General features: G+C 46.6%; 1 protein-coding gene across 1 annotated transcript; it reads right to left on the reverse strand.

The window, feature by feature from the left end:
- Positions 1 to 10,275: 10,275 nt before the first annotated feature.
- LOC116989816 (trichohyalin-like) lies at positions 10,276 to 16,391 on the reverse strand. Its single transcript, XM_033047401.1, has 3 exons — positions 16,323 to 16,391; positions 14,084 to 14,317; positions 10,276 to 10,337 (listed from the first exon to the last, which is right to left on the reverse strand). The coding sequence occupies exons 1-3, from the start codon at positions 16,359 to 16,361 to the stop codon at positions 10,311 to 10,313; spliced, it is 300 nt and encodes a 99-aa protein (XP_032903292.1). The 5' UTR covers positions 16,362 to 16,391; the 3' UTR covers positions 10,276 to 10,310.
- Positions 16,392 to 16,645: the final 254 nt, after the last annotated feature.

The raw sequence follows: 16,645 nt of genomic DNA on the forward strand, positions 1-16,645 counted from the left end.
GAGTAAAATGTAATTCAAAACCCACGTATGGCTTGTGATATTTTTTAGATACATTTTGCTTCAGAAGATGTAGATTCACAACTCTCTGGGTGATAACGTTTTTCCTCATCTCTGTTCTAAATGGTCCACCCCTTATTCTTAAACTGTGACCCCCTGGTTCTGGACTCCCACCAACACCGGGAACATTTTTCCTGCATCTACCCTTTTTCACACAGAGAGTTGTGAGTCTGTGGAATTCTCTGCTGGAGATAAATGGGGCTACTGTGGATATGGTGAGCTGCTTTAAATACCTGGGAGTCCACATCACAGAGGATCTGACATGGACAACACACACTGCCGCACTGGTGAGTAAGGCAAGGCAGCGCCTTTACCACCTTAGGCAGCTGAGGAAATTCAGTCTCTCTGAGGACCCTCCAGTGCTTCTACTCTGGGGCTGTAGAAAGCTTCTTGTCCGGCAACATCACAATCTGGTTTGGGAACAGCTCTGCACAGGACAGGAAGGTTCTGCAGAGTGTGGTGTGTTCGGCCGAACACACTATGGGAACTACACTCGCCCCCTGCAGGACCTATACACCAGGAGGTGCAGATCCAGAGACAGCAACATTATGGGTGACCCCTACCCCCACAGCAACGGACTGTTCCAGCTGCTACGGTCAGGCAAACGTCTCCACTGTCACGCTGTGATAACAGAGGATGAGACGGAGTTTCTTCCCACAGGCCGTCAGGACTGTAAACTCTTATCTCACCAGGGACTCATTTACTAATTTACTGTTATGTTGTTTCTTTTTTTAATTGTTGTTTTTTTTCTAACATGTAAATACTGGTTCTGTTCTATTCTGTTCTGTTGTTTTGCACAATCCGCAGGCATTGCCACTTTCATTTTACTGTACATCTTGTGTGTGGATGTGACAAATAAACTTGACTTGACTTCTCTGGATGCTTTCAAGAGAGAGCTAGATAAGGCCCCTAAAGATGGCGGAGTCAGGGGTTATGAGGAGAAGGCAGGAATGGGGTACTGACTGGGGATGATCAGCCATGATCACATTGAATGGCAGTGCTGGCTCGAAGGGCCAAATGGCCTACTCCTGCACCTATTGTCTATAGCCTGTCCGATCCCTTAAGAATTTTATATGTTTCTATAAGGAACCCTCTCATCCTTCTAAATTCCAGTGAATTCAAGCCCAGTCGATCCATTCTTCCGTCATATGACAATAGACAATAGACAATAGGTGGGACCTTATCAAATGATTTATGAAACTCCAGGTACACTACATCCACTGGCTCTCCCTTGTCCATTTTCCCAGTAACATCTTCAAAAAATTCCAGAAGATTAGTCAAGCATGATTTCCCCTTCGTAAATCCATGCTGACTCGGACCGATCCTGTTACTGCTATCCAAATGTGCCGCTATTTCATATTTTATAATTGACTCCAGCATCTCCCCCACCGCCGATGTCAGGCTAACTGGTCTATAATTCCACGTTTTCTCTCTCCCGCCTTTCTTAAAAAATGGGATTACATTAGCTACCCTCCAATCCACAGGAACTGATCCTGAGTCTATTAGCAAATTATCACCAATGCATCCATGATTTCTAGAGCCACTTCCTTAAGTACCCTGGGATGCAGACCATCAGGTCCTGGGGCTTTATCAGCCTTCAGCCCCACCAGTCCATCCAACACCATTTCCTGCCTAATGTGGATTTCCTTCAGTTTCTCTGTCATCCCAGATCCTCTGGCCACTACTATATCAGGAAGATTTTTTGTGTCCTCCTTAGTGAAGACAGATCCAAAGTACCTGTTCAACTCATCTGCCATTTCCTTGTTCCCCATAATAAATTCACCTTTTTCGGTCTTCAAGGGTCCAACTTTGGTCTGAACTAATTTTTTCCTCTTCACATACCTAAAGAAGCTTTTACTATCCTGGTTTATATTATTGGCTAGCTTACCTTCGTACCTCATCTTCTCTCCCCGTATTGTCTTTTTGGTTATCCTTAGCATGTCCGTCTGCAAGGATGTTACCGAGCCGCCCTCCTCCCTAAGGCTGTTGATCACAGAGCTCCCCCTGTGAACCTTATGGAAGAAACGTGAGCACGTCTCATCCTGCTCCACGTGGCGGACCCTGGATCGGAAGATGATCATTGGAGGATTCGCAGGTAAAGAGCCCAGTTTGCCGCTCCTTCAACTCTCTAAGTTCTTCCCTCACACCCCCTCCCCCCTCTCGACTGGAGGAGGAGCAGTTGCTGCAAATCTGTCTGGAGTTGGCACAATTCGCATTGACTCTCTTGCTCTCTGAACACCTTTAAAAATGAAGAACCTCTTAATGTTCTCCTTGGTTGCTTCCCACCAGAGTGTCGGGGCTTCACCGCTCTCCAACATGCATAGTCCCTCTTTAGCTGGCCAATGTTCTCTGGGGTCAACAGCTTCACATTTAACTTGAATGAATGAATGATGTTTATCGGCCAAGTATTCACATACAAGGAATTTGCCTTGGTGCTCCGCCCACAAGTGACAACGACATACAGTGACAGTTAGGAATGACACATAAAACATTAATAATCAATCACTATCGATTAAACATGTGAATTAAATAAAATACCAGAGCAAAAGGAGGCTACAGATTTTTGGTTATTGAGTAGAACTACTACTGGTGGAAAAAAAGCTGTTCTTATGTCTGGCTGTGGCAGCTTTGACAGTCCGGAGTCGCCTTCCAGAGGGAAGTGATTCAAAGAGTGTGGTCACGGTCTCTGTCTGCTCTCTGCACTGTCACCACACTGGAAGCCCGAAGGAGGCAGTCAGTCAGACCAGAGAACAGCGTGAAGTAGGATGTGTTGTAATCTGTTGTGTGAGTGTGACTGGTTTGCGAGCAAAAGGGCCAAATTGTATTATTAAACGTCAGACGCTGCAAGCGCCCGACTCATTGGCTGAGTAACAATGCGGTTTTCAACATTAAAGCAATTATCACGCCCACGGTCAGAGCGGGTTACTTTCATAGTTTCTGGATCTCAGTTCACCGCCGTTGCTGGTGAGTGACTCTGTCCCCGCTCCCGGCAGCTCACAGCCCAGTTGTATGAATATTTGATTTATCTCATTTCAGGTAGCCCCGGCATTCCCTCTCTCTCTATCCCTCCCCCACCCAAGTCGCACCAGCTTCTCGTTATCACCCAGCAACCAGCTAACAATGGCCTGTTTCCTTTATCATCGTTACTTTTTGCATTCCTTTCATTCATTGTTCTTTATCTCTCCACATCACCGTCTATATCTCTCGTTTCCCTTATCCCTAACCGGTCTGAAGAAGGGTCTAGATCCGAAACGTCGCCCATTCTTTCTCACCAGAGATGCTGCCTGACCCGCTGAGTTACTCCAGCTTTTTGAGTCTATCTTCATCATCCTCCTGTCCCGCCGCCCCTACCTACACCCCCTCCCCGCCTTCCCCCCATACCCTCACATCCCCCTCCCCCCTCTCCCCCCTTCCTCTCTCCCCGCACCTCCCCTCCCCCTCCTCTCCTCTCACTGCATCTCCCTCCCCCCTGCATCTCTCCGCCCCTACGCCCCCTTACCATAATCCCCCCTCCCTCGCCTGCATCCCCCGCACTAATGCATCACGCTCTCTCCTCCTGCCCAGCGCGCCGCTTGACTCGGGGGTGATTCGGTACCGCGTGGGGTCGGCGACGTTGAGCAGAGGGACCGGGACCGGGTCACCGCCAGGGATGCGGCGTTCTATCTGGAAGGCGAAAGTTCTGCTGCGGCTAATGGCAGGTACACAGAGAGAGAGAGAGGCCACTCGGCCCGCGCTTTGCTGCTGCCTCACAGCGCCAGGGACCCGGGTTTAGATCCTGACTCCGGGCGCTGTCTGTACGGAGTTGGTACGGCTTCCACCGGATGACATTTCGGGTCTGAAGAAGGGTCTCGACCCGAAAGTCACCAATTCCTTCCCTCCAGAGATGCTGCCCGTCCCGCTGAGTTACTCCAGCTTCTTGTGTCTATCTCAGTTTTGTAGGTTAATTGCCTTCTGTAAATTGGGTGACGTTTCAGTTCACGACCCATCTTCAGACTGGTTAGAGAAGGTTCTCTAACTAGTCCCGAACTAGTTGTGAATCTGTGGAATTCTCTGCCACAGAAGGCAGTGGAGGCCAATTCACTGGATGGTTTCAAGAGAGAGTTAGATTTAGCTTTTAGGGTTAACGGAATCAAGGGATATGGGGGAAAAGCAGGAATGGGATACAAATTTTGGACGATCACCCATGATCATATTGAAGGGTCGAATTGCCTACTCCTGCGCCTATTTTCTATATTTTTCTGTGATACCCCATGGACTTTTCCAAAGAGGAGGTCTCCTTGGCGTTTAAGAAAGAACTGCAGCTGCTGGTAAAATAGAAGGTCGACACAAAATGCTGGAGAAACTCAGCGGGTGAGGCAGCATCTGTAAACAATAGACAATAGATGCAGGAGTAGGCCGTTCGGCCCTTCGAGCCAGCACCGCCCTGGCCACGCTCATCTCGCTGCTACCACCGGGAAGAAGGTACAGGAAGCCTGAAAACTGCATCGGCCATACATCCATTAAACACTCCAACCTCCAAATACACTCCAAACTATTGAAACTTGGGGGAATTATCTTGTGACTTTACACTACCATTTTCTATTTATTTATGTGTGTTTGTTTTTATATACACTGATGTTGTTTGTGTGTATCCTGGGTTTTACAGAGCCGTGTGCTGCTGCAAGCAAGTATTTCATTGTTTTGTTTCGGGGCATATGGCAATAAATCACTCTTGGCGTTAACATTTAGTTTAGAGAAACAGGCCATTCGGCCCACCGAGTCCGTGCCGACCAGCGATCCCCGCACATTAACACTATCCTACACACACTAGGGACAATTTACATTTACACCAAGGCCACTTAAACTACAAACCTGTACGTCTTTGGCGAGTGGGAGGAAAACCGAAGATCTCGGAGAAAACCCACGCAGGTCACGGGGAGAACGTACATACTCCGTACAGACAGCACCTGTAGTCGAGATCGAACCCGGGTCTCTGGCGCTGTGAGGCAGCAACTCTACCGCTGTCCCACCTTGCACCGACTGTTGTGTTACAACCGCCCTTTAAATCATTAAATGATGTTAATGTCGTGGGCAGCGCGAAGCACCCACTCATTGGCTGTCAAAGCAAAGTTTACACCAATTTCCTCCCTCCTTGGGCTTGACCCAATTCTTCCAAAGATCCGTTTCGAAGAAAACGAATCTGTTGTGTGGAGAACAAATGCTGCAAACTCGCTGTAAATTCACAGAGTGGGCGGACTTTAGGACCAGGGGGAGCCCGGAGCTCAGGACCCGCCGCCCGCGGCTGCTGCTGAACCCGCGGGAAGGGAGATTGTTTCAATCTTTATATTTACACAAAAGTAATTTCTGTTCCGTTGCCGGACGCGGTTAACGCGTTAAAATGAACGGATCGACAGACAGACAGACAGCTCTGATTTCAGTTGCTGTTTATTTCACTCTTCACACATTTACATTTTGTTTTACACACCCGGAGCGGAACCGGAGCAGATTCTCAGCCACTGGTCTTCATCATAAGTCCCGAAGTGAGGATACAGTTTCTCCGTGAATTTATTCCCAGTGAAGGTGTGGAGATGGGACTTGGTGTCCGCGTCGTAAAATGAAACTGTCCCGAACTCGTAACTGAGATAAACTCCCACCCTCCCGGGGATGGGACGAGCGGGGAGAGGGGATGGAGGGGAGGTGAATGCATTAAACCCGTCATCCCACCGCATGATGATCCAGACTCCAGTCTCCGGGCTCATTGTGAACTGCTTCTTCCTCTCCACAGACTCTGCGGCGACTCCCAGACTCCAGTCCCGACTCCCCGCCACCTCCACCTCCCAGTAATGTCTCCCCGATGTGAATCCCTCCGATCCCAGCACACACCCATACTTTGTAAACCTCTTCCCGGTGTCAGGGAGACGCCTCACGGTCCCGGTCAGTCTCACCCTCTTCCGATCCTCAGACACCTCGAGCTGCGCATGCGCTGTTTCCACATCCAGGGTGACAGAGACTGGGGGGAGAAGCAGAGAATCAGAGAGTCCCCGGGGGTCGGGGGGAGACTCGGGCACAGGAGGGCGGACAACTGAAACCTTGCCGGTGTGTCCCCACAACAACGCCGGGTGGACAACACACATCTCTCCCAGAGTATTTATCCAACGATGGAGAGGGGGATTTCGTGAGGCGGGGAGGGTGTACGGGGAGGACCAGTGACAAGAGACAATAGACAATAGGTGCAGGAGTAGGCCATTCGGCCCTTCGAGCCAGCACCGCCATTCAATGTGATCATGGCTGATCATCCCCAATCAGTACCCAGTTCCTGCCTTCTCCACATATCCCCTGACTCCACATATTCACAACTCTCTTGGTGAAAAAGTGTTTCCTCATCCCCGTTCTAAATTATGGCCCCAGATTCTGGACTCCTCCAACATCAGGAACATGTTTCGAGCCTCTAGCGTGTCCAATCCCTTATTAATCTTATATGTTTCGATAAGATCCCCAGCTGCTCCATTCTATCAACATATGACAGTCCCGCCATCCCGGGAATTAACCTGGTGAACCTACGCTGCACTCCCTCAATAGCAAGAATGTCCTTTCTCAAATTAGGAGACCAAAACTGTACACAATACTCCAGTTGTGGTCTCACTAGGGCCCTGTACAACTGCAGAAGGTCCTCTTTGCCAACATGCAAGGCCAACATGCAATTCACTTTCTTCACTGCCTGCTGTACCTGCTTACTTTCAGTGACAGATGAACAAGGACCTCTAGATCTCATTGCACTCCCCCCTTTCCCAACGTGACACCATTCAGATAATAATCTGCCTTCCGGTTTGTGCCACCAAAGTGGTTAACATCACATTTATCCACATTAAACTGCATCTGCCATGCATCTGCCCACTCGCCCAACCTGTCCAAGTCACCCTGCATCCTCAAAGCACCCCCTCACAGTTCACACTGCCACCCAGCTTTGTGTCATCTGCAAATTTGCTAATGTTACTTTGAATCCCTTCATCTAAATCATTGATATATATTGTAAATAGCTGCGGTCCCAGCACCGAGCATTGCAGTACCCCACTAGTCACTACCTGCCACTCTGAAAGGGAAGGTTAATCCCTACTCTTTGTTTTCTGTCTGCCAACTACTTCTCTATCCATGTCAGCACTCTACCCCCAATACCATGTGCTCTAATTTTGCCCACTAATCCCCTGTGTGGGACCTCATCAAATAGTTTCTGAAGTCCAGGTACACTACATCCACTGGGTCTCTCTTGTCCATTTTTCCAGTTACATCCTTAAAAAATTCCAGCAGATTAGTCAAGCATGACCTCCCCCTCGTAAATCCTTGCTGACTCGGACCGACCCTGTCACTGCTAACCAAATGTGCGGCTATTTCATCTTTTATAGTTCTTCAGAAGACCATTCTTCAGGCAGATATTCAAATATCTTGCCAGTAGATGGCGAGGGAGAGGCAGATTGGAAGATGAGGAGACGGATGTGAGTGGTAATTAGAGGTGGTTAAAGAGGATGTAGAGATGTGGGGTGGAGTTGCCGTGATCATACTGAACGGGAGTGGACTGGACGGGCGAGGCAATCTGCTACTGTTTACTTGCTTTCTTTAGTGGAGGGTGGATTTGATGCGCCTGTACAACCAAGAACACTCTGATGTCATGGTGAAGCAATATATGAACGTCACTGAGGGACTTGACAATGTTTTACATGTAAGGCTGGTCCAGAAAACAAAGGCAGGTGGGATCCAAGATGAGTTGGTAAAATGGACCCACAATTGACTTGGTGGTTGGAGGTAGAAGGTAGCGGTAGAAGGATGATTTTGCTGCCTGGAGGTCTGGGACTGGTGGTGTGCAGCAGAGATCGGTGCTGCAACCTTTGCTGTTTATTTTATGTTTTCATGGCTTGGATGTGAATGTAGGAGGTGTGACTACAAAGTTTGTGGAAAACGGGTAATGTTGTGGATAACAAGGAAACCTGTCAAAGTCTGCAGCAGGATATAGGCTGGATCATTGAAACCTTATTGTCATGCAGCGATATCATTACTGGAGGACACAGTTTTCTTCACACAAAGAGTTGTTAATTCCTGGAATATTTTGCCAGAGGAGGTGATGGAATTAGATGTAATCACTACATCTAAGAGGCATTGCGATTTAGCAAACGAGGTGCAGAATAATACGATTCTAATGTTGTTAAATGGGATTTGTGTGGCTGTGGAAAAAGGTGGACAAGCATGTGATGGGCCGAAGGGCCTGACTCTGTAATGTACAACCATGGCTCTCTGGCTCCAAGAGCACTGAATGACTGATTATCCACAGCCATCGGTACAGGGAAATCCAAAGGTTGCCTAGTCTCTGCGTGTAGTAATGTCTCCTTGTCTCGGTCCTAAATGGTCCAGCCCACATTCTGAGAGGATGTCCGCTGGTTCCAGACCCTTCAGACAGGGGAAACATCCTCCCTGCATCTAGCCCACTGAGCCCTGTAGGAACTTTGTGTTTCCCAGAGATCTCCTCAAATACACCTGAACTCTCGAGTACACAGGCCTAGTCTACTCACTCTCACCCCACACAGCAAACTCATTGTCCCAGGAACAAGTATTGTTAATCTTTGCTGCATTTCCTCAGTGTCAAGTCTGTCAATTTATCGGTACACAGGAGCATAGGAACACAAGAAAACAGGAGCAGGATTAGGATCCGCTCCTCAGGCTTGCCCCTCCATTCAATGTGATCATGGCTGATCTAAGCTGGCACCAATTCCTCTTTTGTGTGAGTTCCCCATAATCTTAATTTTTCCATCTATCAAATATGTATTTGTAGTCAAGTTGCACATATCCAATAACTCAGCGTTTCACCACCATCTTGGGCACAACATCCCAGATATTCACGGCCCTCTGAGAGATGCAACTTCTACACACCGCATGAGCGGCCGCTCTGGAAGGTTGGATCTCATGGAATCCGGGGTGAACTAGCCGATGGAATACAACATTTACCTGAAGGTCGCAGACAGAGGATGTTGGTAGAGGGTTGTTTTTCAGACTGGAGACAGAGTCCACTGTTGTTCCTTATTTATATACATGATTGGGTGTGTATGTAAGTTGCACGGTTAGTCAGTTTGCAGATGGAACTAAAATTGGTGACATTGTGGAGAGTGAAGAAAGTTATCTGAGAGTAAATGGGATCCCTGTGAACTGGGCCAATGGGCTCAGGAACGGCTGGTGGGATTTATTCATGTGAAGGTGAGGTGATGCACTTTGCTGAGACAAACCTGGGCAGGACATACACAGTAAAAGGGGAACTTTTTAGAACTGAGAGATCTCGGGCTGCAGGTACACAGTGCCATGGAAGATGCAACAGTGACAGGCAGGGTGGTGAAGAATGTGTTTGTCACTCATGCTTTATAGGTCAGGATATTAAATACAGCATTTGACACAATGAGGTTGTTTGTATATTGGAGAGGGTGGTAAAGGATTTAAAATAATTTCATCAGGTCTGTAGGGCTGGGTTATAAGGAGACTTGGGCAGGCAGGGACATTTGTCTTTGGAGCCCATCAGAATGCTTTTATAGGCCTTGTATGAGATCTATATAAGGTGCACAGATAAGGTGAATAGCCACAGTATTTTACACAAGGTAGGAGAGTCTAAACTCAGAGTACATCAGTGTAAGGTGAGAGTGGAAACAGTAAAAAGGAGCAGTTTTTTCAGTCAATGCGTAGTGTATGTGTGGAACGAACTGACAGAGGAAGTGGACAAGGCAGCTACAATGACGACATTTTACAGACAGTTGGGTAGAGACGTGAATAAGAAAGACTTGGAAGAATATGTGTCAGACTCAGGCAAGTGTGACTAGATTGGTTGGGCAACTTGGTTGGCAGGGTCATGTTGAGTCAAAGGGCCTGTTTCTGTGCAACATCACTCTCTGACTGTGATGCTTTTCTGCAGCTGAGTTTGGTGGAAGATCAAATCTTCAATTTCCCTTCAGTCCAAAATACCATTAATGTTTGCATCTACGCATAACTTAAAGATGTCAGAAACAAGAACAATGGAAAAGTTATAAGCTTTACCTTGCTTGATGGCATCAGGTGTTTCTGCCAATACCGTGTTGTACAAAAAAGGATTTTCAAATTTTTCAATCAGCAAGTTATCATCTACCACCGACACTGGTTTGGCTTCATCACGAACCCTGCAAATATTTAACAGCTGGTTATAAACTGAACATTAGAAATATATTGGGCTGTTCAACAAAAACTTACAATGTTTCCATCAAGAGCATGTCCTACCTTTGCTTGCGACCAGCTTCCTCCTGAAAGAAATAAAACACAAATCTCAATTGACTGAGATGGACCGTCCTCATCCCGACAGCGGGAATTTCACCAAATTCCTACAACATTCTGATAATTCCCATTTCCCAACTCTTATCACCACTGTCATGCAGCCAGAAAGCGGATATTGCCGCAGAGATGTAGAACGATGGGGGAAAGCACATGGAATGTTCATGAGAATGACGCCATAACTCAGAGGATGGAACTCAATGCAAAGATAGACACAAAAAGCTGGAGTAACTCAGCAGGACAGGCAGCTCTTGAGAGAAGGAAGGGGTGACGTTTTGGGTCAAGACCCTTCTTCAGACTACGGATCTCGACCCGAAATGTCACCCATTCTTTCTCTCCAGAGATGCTGCCTGTCCCGCTGAGTTACATCAGCTTTTTGTGTCTTTCTTTGGTTTAAACCAGCTTCTGCAGTTCCTTCTTACACAGAACTCCATGCAAAGACTGGGCAGGTCGTGGGATTTTATCTGGAGAACATGTCAGGAATGATGAGATAGGATTAAGGATTATCAGTGGATTTAAATGGGTGGGGGTGAAATAATATCTCTACTTGTGGGGAGACCAAAAATCAAAGCTGAAATATAGCATGTTATTCAACAAATACCGAAAGGAATGCAGTCATGAGAACATGGACCTCACTTGCAATGGAGGGACTGAAGCCAACAGCAGAGATAAATGTAAGTGCAGGCGGGATAAACACATTAGGGCTCCTGGAATTTGGGGTATTGTTACCGGGTGTGGAGAGTAGATGGGAGGGATGATGAGTGGAGCAGAAAACATGACTAGGTAGGATGGGCTGAATGAGAGAAGGAGAGAAATTGGGGAGAACGTCGGGTCCAGTGATCACAATACCATTAGTTTCAATATAATTATGGAGAGGGTCATAAGTGGACCTAGGGTTGAGATTTTTGATTGGAGAAAGGCTAACTTTGATGAGATGCGAAATGATTTAAAAGGAGTGAATAGGTACATTTTGTTTTATGGGAAGGATGTAGAAGAGAAATGGAGGACATTTAAAGGGGAAATTTTAAGAGTACAGAATCTTTATGTCCCTGTTCGGTTGAAAGGAAATAGTAAAAATTGGAAAGAGCCCTGGTTTTCAAGGGAAATTGATCACTTGGTTCGGAAAAAGAGAGAGATCTACAATAATTACAGGTAGCATGAAGTAAATGAGGTGCTTGAGGAGTATAAAGAATGTAAAAAGAATCTTAAGAAATAAATTAGAAAAGCTAAAAGAAGATATGAAGTTGCTTTGGCAAGTAAGGTGAAAGTAAATCCAAAGGGTTTCTACAGCTATATTAATAGCAAAGGGATAACGAGGGATAAAATTGGTCCATTAGAGAGACAGAGTGGACAGCTATCTGCAGAGCCAAAAGAGATGGGGGAGATATTGAACAATTTCTTTTCTTCGGTATTCACCAAGGAGAATGATATTGAATTATGTGAGGTAAGGGAAACAAGTAGAGTAGCTATGGATATTATGAGATTCAAAGAAAAAGAAGTATTGACACTTTTGAAAAATATAAATGTGGATAAGTCTCCAGGTCCTGACAAGATATTCCCTAGGACATTGAGGGAAGTTAGCGTAGAAATAGCAGGGGCTATGACAGAAATATTTCAAATGTCATTAGAAACGGAAATAGTGCCGGAGGATTGGCGTACTGCGCATGTTGTTCCATTGTTTAAAAAGGGTTCTAAGAGTAAACCTAGCAATTATAGACCGGTTAGTTTGACTTCAGTGGTGGGCAAATTAATGGAAAAGATACATAGATATAATATACATAAGCATCTGGATAAACAGGGTCTGATTAGAAACAGTCAACATGGATTTGTGCCTGGAAGGTCATGTTTGACTAATCTTCTGGAATTTTTTGCAGGGGTTACTATGGAAATTGATGAGGGTAAAGCAGTGGATGTTATCTATATGGACTTTAGTAAGGCCTTTGGCAAGGTTCCTCATGGAAGGTTGGTTAAGAAGGTTCAACTGTTGGGTATAAATGCAGGAGTAGCAAGATGGATTCAACAGTGGCTGAATGGGAGATGCCAGAGAGTAATGGTGGATGGCTGTTTGTCAGGTTGGAAGCAGGTGACTAGTGGCGTGCCTCAGGGATCTGTGTTGGGTCCACTGTTGTTTATCATGTATATCAATGATCTGGATGAAGGTGTGGTAAATTGGATTAGTAAGTATGCAGATGATACTAAGATAGGTGGTGTTGTGGATAATGAAGTAGATTTCCAAAGTCTACAGAGAGATTTAGGCCTTTTGGAAGAATGGGCTGAAAGATGGCAGATGGAGTTTAATGCTGATAAGTGTGAGGTGCTACATCTTGGCAGGACAAATCAAAATAGGACGTACATGGTAAATGGTAGCGAATTGTGGAATGCAGTTGAACAGAGGGATCTAGGAATAACTGTGCATAGTTCCCTGAAGGTGGAATCTCATATAGATAGGGTGGTAAAGAAAGCTTTTGGTATGCTAGCCTTTATAAATCAGAGCATTGAGTATAGACGTTGGGATGTAATGTTAAATTTGTACAAGGCATTGGTGAGACCAATTCTGGAGTATGGTGTACAATTTTGGTTGCCCAGTTATAGGAAGGATGTCAACAAAATAGAGAGAATACAGAGGAGATTTACTAGAATGTTGCCTGGGTTTCAGCAACTAAGTTACAGAGAAAGGTTGAATAAGTTAGGTCTTTATTCTCTGGAGCGCAGAAGGTTAAGGGCGGACTTGTTATAGGTCTTTAAAATGATGAGAGGGATAGACAGAGTTGACGTGGACAAACTTTTCCCATTGAGAGTAGGGAAGATTCAAACAAGAGGACATGACTTCAGAATTAAGGGACAGAAGTTTATGGGTAGCATGAGGGGGAACTTCTTTACTCCGAGAGTGGCAGCTGTGTGGAATGAGCTTCCAGTGGAAGTGGTGGAGGCAGGTTCGATTTTATCATTTAAAAATAAATTGGGTAGGTATATGGATGAGAAAGGAATGGAGGGTTATGGTCTGAGTGCAGGCAGATGGGACTAGGGGAAAATAATAGTTTGGCACGGACTTGTAGGGCCGAGATGGCCTGTTTCCATGGTGTAATTGTTATATGGTTATATGAATGGCCTGTCTATGATGTAGAACGTGATTTCATTCTATGGTGAAACAAGGTGGACAAAACAAACAGAGCAAATTCCCCCAAGGTGACCACCAACTGCTGATGGGAACCGGATATAGATGATCAATCTGGTGTGTGTGCGCCATGTTCTAGATTTCAATGTTAAACAATGTGGTCATGGCTGATCTAGCCCAGGACTGAACTCCTCCTCTTTGCCCCATTCCCTTCGATTACAATTCCCCGAATTTTCAAAAATGTATCTTCCTCTGGTATAAATACGTCTAACATGTTAAACCTCTCAGAGTCTCTAGGTTGGAGACTCCCAGATATTCACTGCCCTCTGTCCATTCGTGGTCCTTGGGATCAGATATAGGATCACCTGTCGTTGTTCTAAACGCTACAGAACACAAACACCTCCCTACATCCCGGCCAGGCAGTCCTGAGATCCCATCGATTATACGGGAGGCCAATTAGTTTGGGAACAACAACAGCTGAAACAGATCAAACATTTACCTAGTTCTGAATTAATGATAAATGCTGCATTTATTTCTGAAATGTCACCCACCATTTTGTGACTGTATATTTTCACTTCACCAAACTGTAGTGTAACCCCTCACCTTCAGAAACACCACACTGTCTTTTTGATCCATCTGTTGCTGCAACTTTAAGAGTTCCTCCTGAATGGAATTTAAATTCTCCTGAATCTCTCCAAGATTTTTCTCCATTGTATTTAGAATCTGCTTCTCTTCCTCTCGGATATCTGCCAGTGCGCGCTGCTCTTTCTCAATGAGAATCTTGTGCTGTTCAGCAAACTGGGATGTGATCTTGGACTGAAGGTTGTGTGACTGTTCCTGTGAAATGAAAGGTGAAAATCAATATATAATGTCACTGTGTTTAAGAAATAACTGCAGATGCTGGAAAATCGGAGGTATACAAAAGTGCTGGAGAAACTCAGCGGGTGCAGCAGCATCTATGGAGCGAAGGAAATAGGCAACGTTTCGGGCCGAAACCCTTCTTCAGACTGATGTAGGGGCGGGGGGGGCGGGGAGAAGAAAGGAAGAGGAGGAGCCCAAGGGCCGAGAGAAAGCCTAGAAGGGGAGGAGGCAGCAAGGGCTACCGGAAATTGGAGAAGTCAATGTTTATGCCGCTAGGGTGCAGACTGCCCAAGCGGAATATGAGGTGCTGCTCCTCCAATTTCTGGTGGTGCTCACTCTGGCCATGGTGAGTGAGCACTTAAATACACCTGGACCATTTCCGACACTTCCCTACCATTTCTTGACCTCACTATCTCCATCGCAGGTGATGGACATCTGACCGACATCCACTATAAACCCACTGACTCCCATGGCTATCTAGACTACACTTCTTCCCACCCTGCTTCCTGTCAGGACTCCATCCCCTACTCCCAATTCCTCCGTCTACGCCGCATCTGCACCCAGCATGAGGTGTTCCACACCAGGGCATGGGAAATGTCCTCATTCTTCAGGGAACGGGGGTTCCCCTCCCCTACTATAGATGAGGCTCTCACCAGGGTCTCTTCAATACCCCGTAACTCTGCTCTCTCTCCCCATCCCCCCACTTGTAACAAGGGCAGAGTCCCCCAAGTCCTCACCTTTCACCCCATCAGCCGTCACATACAACAGATAATCCTCCGTCATTTTCGCCTGCACCAACGTGACCCCACCACTCGCCACATCTTCCCATCTCCCCCCTTGTCTGCTTTCCGCAAAGACCGCTCCCTCCGCAACTCCCTGGTCAATTCATCCCTTCCCTACCGTACCACCCCCTCCCTGGGCACTTTCTCTTGCAACCGCAAGAGACGCTACACTTGCCCCTTTACCTCCCCCCTCGACTCCATTCAAGGACCCAAGCAGTCGTTCCAGGTGCGACAGAGGTTCACCTGCATCTCCTCCAACCTCATCTACTGCATCCGCTGCTCCAGGTGTCAGCTGATATACATCGGTGAGACCAAGCGAAGGCTTGGCGATCGTTTCGCCCAACACCTCCGCTCGGTCCGCAATAACCAACCTGATCTCCCAGTGGCTCAGCGCTTCAACTCCCCCTCCCATTCTGAATCCGACGTTTCTGACCTGGGCCTCCTCCATGGCCAGAGTGAGCAACACCGGAAATTGGAGGAGCAGCACCTCCTCATATTCCGCCTGGGTAGTTTACACCCTAGCAGCATAAACATTGACTTCTCCAATTTCCGGTAGCCCTTGCTGTCTCCTCCCCTTCTCAGCTCTCGGGCTCCTCCTCTTCCATTCTCCTTTCTTCTCCCCACCCCCACCCCACATCAGTCTGAAGAAGGGTTTCAGCATGAAATGTTGCCTATTTCCTTCGCTCCATAGATGCTGCTGCACCCGCTGAGTTTCTCCAGCATTTTTGTCTACATATAATGTCACCAATTGTGTTTCTTCACGACTTTGACTGTGACATTTGCCCGGTACATTTTTCTTTACTTTGGCAAATCAATAGCTTCTCTAAATGCTTCTGAAATATTGTGAGGGTAATCTTAGAATCCATCAATCCTCTACCCCAATATAATTCCCTGCTGCCAATCCCTTTTCACGTGCCCATTAATTCCCATTTTTCCCACCCACCACCCACTTTCCCAGGGATTACAACAGTCACCGATTGACCATTGAACCAGCGTGTGCTGGGGACGTGGAAGGAATCCGGCTCGGTCACAGGGAGAAGGCGTGAACCACACGGGCAGCACCCGAGGTCAGGATCGAACCCGCTCACCAGAACTAGGAGACCGCAGCACTACTTGTGTCACTGCGCTGCCCTATTATTACACGTATCACAGGGATAAAATCTACACAAGATCAAGAAATCAAAACTGGAAAGCCTCACCAGAACTCCAGAAATCTTCTGTTTCTGTTGCTGCTCCATTCGTTGTATCTCCGATTCCTTTTTTGTGAGAGACTGGATGGAAGATTTCATTTGATCCTGGGATTATGTTTGGGAATCAGAGAATAAAAGTGTTAGACAATAAAGACGGAATAAAACTACGATACGATCAAAATCGGTTTGCTTTTACCTTGTAGGTTTCAACAGCTTCTTTAACCGGCATGAAGCTGTGGGACTTGTGTTCCCGCCCAGCTGCACAAATCACACAGATCAGCTTCTTGTCCGTTTCACAAAACAGCTTCAGTTCTTCCTGATGTTCCTCGCAC

The sequence above is a fragment of the Amblyraja radiata genome, chromosome 30 (assembly GCF_010909765.2).
Source record: "Amblyraja radiata isolate CabotCenter1 chromosome 30, sAmbRad1.1.pri, whole genome shotgun sequence".
NCBI lineage: Eukaryota > Metazoa > Chordata > Chondrichthyes > Rajiformes > Rajidae > Amblyraja > Amblyraja radiata.

Excerpts from the sequence above, each read along its gene's own strand:
- LOC116989816 (XM_033047401.1), bottom strand. The coding sequence starts at position 16,361 with ATGGAGCAGCAACAGAAACAGAAGATTTCTGGAGTTCTG. Across the intron at positions 14,318-16,322 it reads AGAAGATTTCTGGAGTTCTG|GAACAGTCACACAACCTTCA; the intron begins GTGAGGCTTTCC and ends TTCATTTCACAG. Across the intron at positions 10,338-14,083 it reads ACAGTGTGGTGTTTCTGAAG|GAGGAAGCTGGTCGCAAGCA; the intron begins GTGAGGGGTTAC and ends TATTTCTTTCAG.